At 38.6% G+C, this 9,715-nt stretch overlaps 1 protein-coding gene across 1 annotated transcript; it reads right to left on the reverse strand.

The window, feature by feature from the left end:
• Window positions 1-737: 737 nt before the first annotated feature.
• On the reverse strand, window positions 738-8,728 carry gcdha (glutaryl-CoA dehydrogenase a). Its single transcript, XM_028454076.1, has 12 exons — window positions 8,568-8,728; window positions 6,870-6,977; window positions 6,765-6,797; window positions 6,518-6,658; window positions 6,349-6,411; window positions 5,875-6,045; window positions 5,403-5,532; window positions 5,106-5,322; window positions 4,569-4,672; window positions 2,157-2,282; window positions 1,919-2,079; window positions 738-1,020 (listed from the first exon to the last, which is right to left on the reverse strand). The coding sequence occupies exons 2-12, from the start codon at window positions 6,970-6,972 to the stop codon at window positions 947-949; spliced, it is 1,323 nt and encodes a 440-aa protein (XP_028309877.1). The 5' UTR covers window positions 6,973-6,977; window positions 8,568-8,728; the 3' UTR covers window positions 738-946.
• Window positions 8,729-9,715: the final 987 nt, after the last annotated feature.

Here is a 9,715-nt window from a genome sequence, read left to right on the forward strand (position 1 = left end):
CCAGACGCTCCCTGAGCTGCCTCAATGAAGGCCTGGCAATCGCTCAGTCATCTGAGTAAGACTGACAGACTCATGTTATTATCTACAGTCATCCTCGTTCTGAACAGCCTGTTTACAGTAAGTCAGCGTTTTCTCTTTGACATGTTAATGGTGGTTTGCTCCGTTTATTCTCAGGTTACAAAGATGTAGTAGTTGGTAGTTTGATTTTTACACTGTTACATCTTTATTGATGCGTTAAAAACAGCTAAAAAAAAGCTTTGTTTGTTGATTTATGAAATAAACAACCAAGATGAACACATTTAAGTCAATATCTGTCTACCTTTCTCTGCTTTTACACTTGAGGACAACGTTAAAGTCATACCACAATATTATTAATGGACACAGAGAGTTTGTTAGACTTGTTTGAGCCTGGGTCTGGTTTATTAAAAGGTTTAATGTGGATAAAATTGATAAAATCTTTTTTTCTTTTGCTATCCATGATCAAATAATCCATTTAACTTTTGAGTAGGTTTTTAAAAGCAACATCAAATTGGATCGATCTGATCCAGATTTAAACTTTTCAGGATCACCAAATGTGGATAACCAGTGCTCATCATCAGTGCACTTAGTAGGAACTCCATTACCTTTTCACAAACTCATTTTCAAGATTCACTCAAATTATTTTATTTACACATCAAAAGATGACAAAATAAATCAGCTTTTACAATTCAGGCACTTATACACTATACAGTCACATGTCATTTGGACCAAATACTTTATTGTGTTGTAGTCACCATCAGACGGATCAGAAATATCAACAGCTTAATACGGTGTAAAGATGAATGTATTGGAGGTATTTGGGTAAGTGTTCCATCTACCAATGCTCTTATCGTCCACATTTATTAAAACATGATTTACAAAAAAGGAAATCATTGACTTTGACTCAATGAGGAGGAAAAGAAGAGTTTCACTTTTGCACAGTGAACGACTGCAGTCCAGTGATGGCTCTGCCCAGGATCAGAGCATGGATATCATGAGTTCCTAAAAGACAAATGAAGAAATAAAGAAACTAACCCAACTAACAGATGATAAAATTACATGCTTTGAAAACACTACCATCTAATAATAATAACAAAAAGACACAGTCATCAACATCCCCCGACAGATTGGTTGTCATTATAACTCAAAACCTTTTCCTAAATGTCCTAAGTCTAAGAACTTAGATGTATACATAAGAAAATATTATCACATAAGAATATGAAATTACTGACTATCTTAAACAATTTCTAAGAAAAGCTGTCCCCTTTGAAGATACCTCGAACAGAGTAAAAAAACGGAAGAAGTACAATTACTCCGGAAAAAATAATTGGGCGCTTCTCATTTTCGAACTCCATCAAGGTATTGATACCCTGAAGCCATACAGCCAATGTGGTTATCTTATCTTAAACTGTTTCTGAGAAAAGCTGTCCCCTTTGAAGATTCCTCGAACAGAGTAAAAAAAACGGAAGAAGGGAAATTACTCCGGAAAAAATAATTGGGCGCTTCTCATTTTCGAACTCCATCAAGGTATTGATACCCTAAAGCCACACACCCAATTTGGTTATCGTATCCTAAACAGTTTCTGAGAAAAACTGTCCACTTTAACTCGGACGGACGGGCAGAGCTTAAACCTATATTTCCCTTCACACTTTGAGGTGGGGGATATAAATAACAATAATAATACTTTTGATTTGAAAACCAGCGCCTTTCAGGTTACCCAAGGTAACTTTACAATATGCATATTATATAACCACAATAAAAGTTCAGCTAAAACATCTAAACATTTTACCATGGCTCAAGTTATACAATCTTGACCATTAGGGGTCACCAACATGGTGACCCCTAGTGGTGGACATGTGTAACTGATAATGGCTGATGATGATGACGACGACCTGCCTACCTTCGTACGTGTTGACAGCCTCCAGATTCATGACGTGGCGAATGATGTGATACTCGTCAGCGATGCCGTTTCCTCCCAACATGTCCCTAGCCTGTCTGGCCACGTCCAGCGCTTTTCCACAGCTGTTCCTCTTCAGCATGGAGATCATCTCTGGAGCCGCTCTGTTTGGACACACAGCACACACTGTTGGCATTTGTGTGTGCGTTAGAGGTTACTCTAGGTAATAACAAGCCCTCACTTCTTCTCATCTATCAGCCGTCCCAGACTCAGACACGACTGTAACCCAATGGTGATCTCCGTCAACATGTCGGCCATCTTCTTCTGCATCAGCTGGTTCCTGGCCAACGGGACGCCAAACTGGATTCTGCATGGAACACACAAAAAACACCATCTCTTTTCATAACTTTTCACTTCTGCGTCATCTATCATCCTTGCTTTTTGTGTTGATGCTGCATTTTCAATTCTAATGAAATTACTTTCTAGTTTCCTCCCTTTTCCTCTCCATTTATTTGCAATATTAGAAAGAATTTCTTCAGTCAGATTCAGTGATGTTGCATCACTAAAATTGTTTTTGCAGAAGTACCAAGGAGAAACTATAAGAAGGCCAGTTTAGATCCAACCTAGAAACAGCAAACCTGTGATAAGCTTGTGGTGGTTCTCGACTAAATTAATTTTTTTCTTATCTTAAAGCTGCTGGAGATGATATTTTAGACATAATGTAGGCCTCTAGATCAACGACTCAAAGATCATTTGCTTGAAAAAAAGATGTAAAAGGTTGAAATTGCCACTCCAAACTTTGTTTTCATCTCCACCTTTAAAACTCTCTTACTTGATGTTGTCGGTATGGGTAGAGATTTGTCTCAAAAAATATTCACAAAAAGATTTTTCAGAATTTCACAAATACATCCACGATTTTCACGCGTTTTCTAAAAAATATTTGTGGATATTTTTAGACAAATCCCTCCCCATATGTCGGAAGAGTTTTTACTTCGTTCTTACTGTGATTTCATGCGTTTCTTCACCAGCCAAAGAGAACAGAGACTCACTTGGCTCCATTTTTGTTCTAGTTTGTTCCCAGTATTCCACATGATATCACCTCACTCCGGGAGACATTACATTTCGGATCATTCTGTAGTCTACAAGCATTAAATTAAACATTTGCCATTAGGGATGTAACGATTCACTCAACTCCCGATACGATTCGATTCACGATACTGGGTTCACGATACGATTTTCTCACGATTTATTTTACAAAATGGGACTGTTGACAAATGACTGAAAAATATTCCTTTATTTTTTGGGGGAAAATACTACACTATTTTCCTTTTATTTTTCATTGTCAAAAGAATCCCTTGATAAACTATTCAAAATGATGCAATTTAACTCAAAATACATCTTGAATGAAATAAATAAAGGAATAATACAAATGAAGAAGAAACCTATTAATTTAAATTCTGGTTCTATAGTAAACAATTCAAAACTGCATAATAGTTCTTTTTCTTTTTAAAAGTGCAACTGAAAATGCGTTTTGTGCCTTAACAATTGGACTTTAAAAAAAAACAAAAAAAACTGTCATTTTACTGTATTTACGTCAGATATTTGTTTAGACCAGCAGAGGGCGCTGGTAACCCAGTGGTCGGTTGGCATGCAGTTATTCCACCAGTGAAGAAGAGAAGCTATGCTAGCAGACAGAGCTAATAGAAAAACGTGACTTTTACAGATATTTACGTAATATTACAGATATTCTTTCGGTGCTAAAGGGGTAATGAATCATTTATGAGCATGTTTAACAGTAAACGGCGGCCAGAAAGAAAATAGTAGCAGATTCCGCCCGTCACGTCCGCTTCTGGAAGGATTAATATATAGCGCCCTCTGCTGTTTAAAAAAAGTACTGCGATTCAATTTTCAGAGCATCGATGTGAACCGTGGTACCTATGAATCGATTTTTAACTACCTTAAGATTAATCGTTACATCCCTATTTGCCATTGTTTTGCTGCAACTGTCAGTCTGTGAAAAGAACAAAAATATGTTGGGAAGTCACTTTGGCAGAGTTTATGGGGCAAACTCAATAAATCACAGTAAGAATGAAGTAAAACACTTTTACAACAGTCGCTGCATTTTTATTACCCTTGGAAATGCGCAAAATCTAAATAGCGCAATAAAAACTGGTAATGGAAATATCAGAATTTTGAGAAAAACACTAAAATATTGCTTTCATGAGGAGGTACGTGTGGACGGAAGAGGAAATGGAGACATTTCTTAGCATTATACTTGAGAAAATTATTACTGTCACATTAGACAGCAAACAATAAAAGGATGCAGAGCATTAAAGTGTCCATCTTCCCTAGAGAAGTCTCGCGGGAGGAGATTTCACAAGAGTTTCTCGGCTTCTGCCCAAAATTTTGCTTTGTAGAAATTTTTGAAATCTCACTTTCATTTGCTGTATAGAATAAAAAGAAAAACTTATTATTATTATTCGAGCAAATAATCTGATTTATTGATCTATGAGGCCTACTCAATGTTTTTATCTGATAAAAAATAAATAAATTGGCTTCCTAAGCAGCTTTAAACCAACAAGTAATGATCACAGTCAACATTGTTCATTTAAATTCAACAGTGATACAAAGTGCAAAGATTCCCACTACACACCTGTCTAGCGTGTACTGACGAGCTGCGTGGAAGCAGAACTCAGCCGCTCCCAGAGCTCCCCACGCGATGCCGTAGCGTGCATTGTTCAGACAGCCAAACGGACCCTGGTCACACACACAGACACACAATACTTTTTCTGTCATTTTTGTGGTTTTCGCTGTCATTTTGTGTGTTTTTTGAGTAATTTTGTATATTCTTGGTTGTAATTTTATAAATGTTTCTGTATTTTTGTGCATTTTTGGAGTAATTTTGTGTTTTGGAAGTAATTTCAAGAATAGTTTTTCTGTCGTTTTTGTGTATTTTTGCTGTCATTTTGTGTGAGTAATTTTGTATATTTTTGGTTGTAATTAATCTTGGTTATAATTTTGTATATTCGTAATTGTAATTTTGTATATTCATGATTGTAATTTTGTATATTTTTCTGTATTTTTGAGTCATTTTTTTTTACATTTACTTTGGGGTCCTGGGCCACCAGTCGTAGAAGAAGCATGACTTTAGTTGGTCATACCCGTGTTTCTGCCACTAGCAGTAACTTACAGCGAGTCCAGACACGTTAGGCAGCAGGTTTTCCTGGGGAACTTCTACTTCATCCATGAGGATCATACCAGTGGCTGACGCTCTCAGGGAGAACTTGCCCTCTATCTTTGGGGTGCTGAAGCCCTTCATGCCACGCTCTAAGATGAAACCTCGCACTCGGCCGTCTTCACATTTGGCCCACACCACTGCTACGTCTGCCACGGGAGAGTTTGTGATCCTGATGGAAGAAAAGCATCACAAACAAAGGCTTGAGTCTGTAAATCTACGTCACTGGTGTCACTTTATTTATCCACTTACCAGGTTTTGGCTCCACTGATGGTGAAGGTTCCACTGGACGGGTTGTACTTAGCTTTAGTTTCCATACCACTGGGGTCACTGCCGTGGTTCGGCTCAGTCAGGCCGAAGCAGCCCAGGATCTCCCCCCGAGCTGCAGCCCAAAATACCAAAACAAGCATCCAATTAGGGCGGAGCAATATATCAAGATCCAAGATATATCGAGTTTTTGTAGTAACTTTGTGTATTTTTTACTGTCATTTTGTGCATTGACTTTTTTGGAGCCGCCAGTTGCTCATGTTTGTGATACACACACAAGTTGTTTTTTTTTTTTGGTAACCAATCAAATTCAACCATGAATTGTCTTTCTGGTAAGACTAAAAAATTATCAAGATTTATATTTTGAGAAATATCAAAATATGAATTTTGGTCCATATTGCCCAGCCCTACATCCAACCAGAGGTTTCATTTTTAACATGAGTTAAGCTTTATTTACCGAGCCGAGGCAGGTACTTCTCCTTCTGGGCGTCTGTGCCGTACGCATTGATTGGGTGCATGACGAGGGAAGACTGGACGCTCATGACGGATCTATAGCCACTGTCCACTCTCTCAACCTCTCGGGCAATCAGACCGTAAGCTACGTAACTCGTGCCTGCACAGCCGTACCCTGCAGAGGAAACACAATAAACAGGTGATTCAGAGAAACAATGGAAATAAAAAGCAGAGTGAGTATTTATTATTTACCCTTGACATCACACACTAGTTCACTAATGCAGAGGCTAAAACTCTGGAAAACAGGCGAATTTGGAAAAATAAACCTCAAATACTGTGTTTTGGGGTTTTTAGAACAAATGGAGATGGTGAAAAATAGCATGACTTGGGACCTTTAAACATCTGTAATTGTTCACCTTCTGCTTAGGAAACATTATGTGATTCAGGAAGTCAGCAGGAGTTAGTTGACTTTATATACCTTTGATGGTTGGGCCCAGGACACCAAGTTCCCCCATCTCTGACACAATCTCACGGTGGAAATCTACAGCATTACACATGTTAGAGGAGAAGATGTTAGACTCTCTACGCACATCTCAGAGTCACATAGCAGTGACTTCTTTGCCATTATCTTTTTTCTAGCGACTCACGTTCGTGTCTGTTGGCCATCAGGATGCGAGGCATGAGCTTTTCTTGGCAGTAGTCACGGAACGAGTCGCGGATCATGATCTCCTCCTCAGTCAGCTGACCCTCCAGGTTCAGAGCGTCCCTCCAGTCGAAGGCCACCTTGGCTGAGGGTCACAGCAGACATAACTTCATATTACCCTCACACGTCGTGACAAAACGATGTGAGGGGAACCTGGAGCAGAACTATTGTCTCATTAAAACGTCACTTACAAGGCTTGGCTGGTTTTTTTACATCTTCAACATCTGCAGGAGAAAAATATAACACTTGGTTAATGTTTCACCTCTTCCCTTTCAGCTTTGTGCTGTATTATTTACCTTTTTGCACTGCTGCAGCTGTGCCCTGAGCTCTGGACACAGTGACAGTAGCACACTTCTGAGTGTTGGATAACAGACGAGTGACAGCACCTCTGAGAGCCATGTTTACTGGAATTATAGGAGACAAAGAATACATTTGGTACACTGAACTACTCATTAGAGAGCAAGAACTCGTTGTTAAAGGTGGGATGATCTATCGTAAGACAAGTACGTGCACAGGCCTGGGCAATATATCGATATTCAAGATATATCGAATCGCCTATAATGATGTGTTTTTATTTCATAGCTTGTTTTGTATTAAAATACTTGTTTTAGGAGTCACTGCTATCACTGTTTCTTAAAACAGCATGAAAACCACAGTAGGATAGATTGCTGAGAGTGACCTTCCTCTAAACTCACTCACACATGCTGTCCATTATAGGAGAAAAAGCCAAAAGTGGCACATATTGTGCAGCTGTTTATTTATTATTTCATAGTAAAGGGATCATGTACAATAATTTGTTATGAGCCTGTGTAGCATTTTACATTAGCACATTTAACCCAGAACTGTATTTCTGGTATGACTTTTTTGAGTTACAAATATCGAAATGTATATTGTATATTGATATTTTGAGAAAAAAAATCGAGATATGAGTTTGGGTCCATATCGCCCAGCTCTAAGTGTGCATGTCTTTTCAACTGCAGGAGACTCAGGCTGTGTTCCAAATGTCACACTCAGCACTAAGCACTACTAACTCAACGAGTATTTACTGTATACTGTCTACGACCTCTCTAATAAATCAAGGAAGGTGTATTTTTAGACACGCATTTCCACCTGTACTAATATATTGTAATTATGATTAGGATGATGAGCGTTCCCACTGAAGTATACTTCCAAGTTTCCCAAGACGCATTTGGAATCTACAACGACAAAAAGCTGAAGCACACTGAGGCTAAATATCTATCTGTATATCGTCATTTTTGTGCATCACTTTTTGTATTTTCCCGTCATTTTGTGTAATTCTGTTGAGACTTTGTGTGTCTTTGGAGCTAGTCTGTAATGTGTTGTTGTTTGTGTCTGTCTTTGTTGTTATTTTGTGTGTTTTGGGGAGCTATTTTGTGTATTATGTTGGGATTTATATTCTTTCCAACTTTTTGAAATACAATTTTTGGGGATCTGTTTTGGGGGCTGCACAAAATGAGCCCGAGGGCCACATGTGGCCCCCGAACCACCAGTTGCCTATGTCTGGGTCAGAGAAACAAAGGACACTTAGTGACAGCCTTCATGACACCTTATTCATGCTAATGACAGGCGTCGTGTCATAATAATGACAGTGTAATGTCAGCCTTATGTATTAAAGTAACTAAAATGTTGCCCATTTTCTGTCTTTTTTTTTTTTTTTACTTTCTTTACAAAAATATCATCCCGTATTATTATCGTGAGCCCAGTATCGTGCACTTTGTATATCGTCCCACATTTTGTAGCTCCTGTCATGTGTTATGTAATTCCAGAGGAATTTTACAGCAAAACTCTTATAAATCCATTATTATACTGTAATTGCTCGTTAGGTGTATTAAGGTTATGCCGTGTAAGGTGTCGACTAGTTAGAATAGTTAATGTTACTGTTTGAGAACAAATTGTGCTGAAGCCATGTTAGTTAACTTTACATAAACCTTCTCACACGTGTGTATGTAAAGAAACAAACATCAACACATTACCTTTCCTGTCCTCTCTGTGATGGTTTATCTCTATCTGATGACCAGAGGATAAAACCCTTCCTTCACTGGTGTGAGCAGGAAAACGAGGTTCTTAAGTAATGTGCCTGCCGGTGTGACGTCACCTGAACACGTGACCTACGACATGGTAGCGTTTATCCGCCATGACAGGTGAGGCAAGCTGCACCTCAGCTACGGGGTTGCGCAACAGCAGCTCCGCGTTATGCAATAGTTCCTGTTGTCTTTGACCGCCTGGAGTAGAAGGTTTCCCTTCAAAGCGTCACCTTTTAATGCTGCTTGTGTTTAATGCTGATTAATATGTTGAGTTTGTTCACATTTGAGGCTGTAAAGTTGCAGTTTGTGTCCTCTCAACATGGCGTGTTTTACAGGACGCTGTGATGTAGAGGAGGAGGAGGAGGAGGAGGGTGTGGTCTGCAGCCCTCTTTTCTATTGGCTCGTATTTAAAGTCTGCTTATGTACAGTATGTCCGCACTGCACATGCTGTGTGTTTTATAAGTGACACTGCTGTAGGACTTCTCAACCCCAACCACAAGCATTACAGGAACATAACATTATAACAGAATAGAATAGAATAGAATACACCTTTAATGATCCTCAGAGGGGGAATTCACATGTAATGCAGCAACACAGTATAAGAGCAGAGCAAAAATAAACACTAACATAGAATAATAGTGCTAATATGAATTAGAAAAAACAACAACAGCAGCAGAAAGAAAAACAGAAAATGTGCAAACGACAATTTAGGAATTGGGTTGTGGGGTGTGTTAGAGTATATTGAGTTAAATAGAAATATTATATATATATATATATGTGTGTGTGTGTGTTCATTTTAGTAATGATGATTTTGATGTGCTGGCTGTTAACACTATTATTAGTGCTGTCAAGAGATTAAAAAAAATGTGCGGTTAATTAATCATGCTCTGTAATTAATTGATCTAATTAATCTCTTTTTTAATTGCACCTAAAAGTGCTGAGAAACTTGAGGTATTTTCATTTAAATTAGGCAGTAGCTATCCATACGGGTGCCGCATCAATATACCGACATTCTATCCGTACGCAGCGCCCCTCATTGGCCAGTTTAGGTCACGTGACTAAGACTATATCTAACCGTAAACCTGACCCTAACCCTA

Source organism: Gouania willdenowi, chromosome 1 (assembly GCF_900634775.1).
Source record: "Gouania willdenowi chromosome 1, fGouWil2.1, whole genome shotgun sequence".
NCBI classification, from domain to species: domain Eukaryota; kingdom Metazoa; phylum Chordata; class Actinopteri; order Blenniiformes; family Gobiesocidae; genus Gouania; species Gouania willdenowi.

Excerpts from the sequence above, each read along its gene's own strand:
- gcdha (XM_028454076.1), bottom strand. The coding sequence starts at position 6,972 with ATGGCTCTCAGAGGTGCTGTCACTCGTCTGTTATCCAACACTCAGAAG. Across the intron at positions 6,659-6,764 it reads AAAAAAACCAGCCAAGCCTT|CCAAGGTGGCCTTCGACTGG; the intron begins GTAAGTGACGTT and ends TGTGACCCTCAG. Across the intron at positions 5,533-5,874 it reads GAAGTACCTGCCTCGGCTCG|CTCGGGGGGAGATCCTGGGC; the intron begins GTAAATAAAGCT and ends TTTGGGCTGCAG.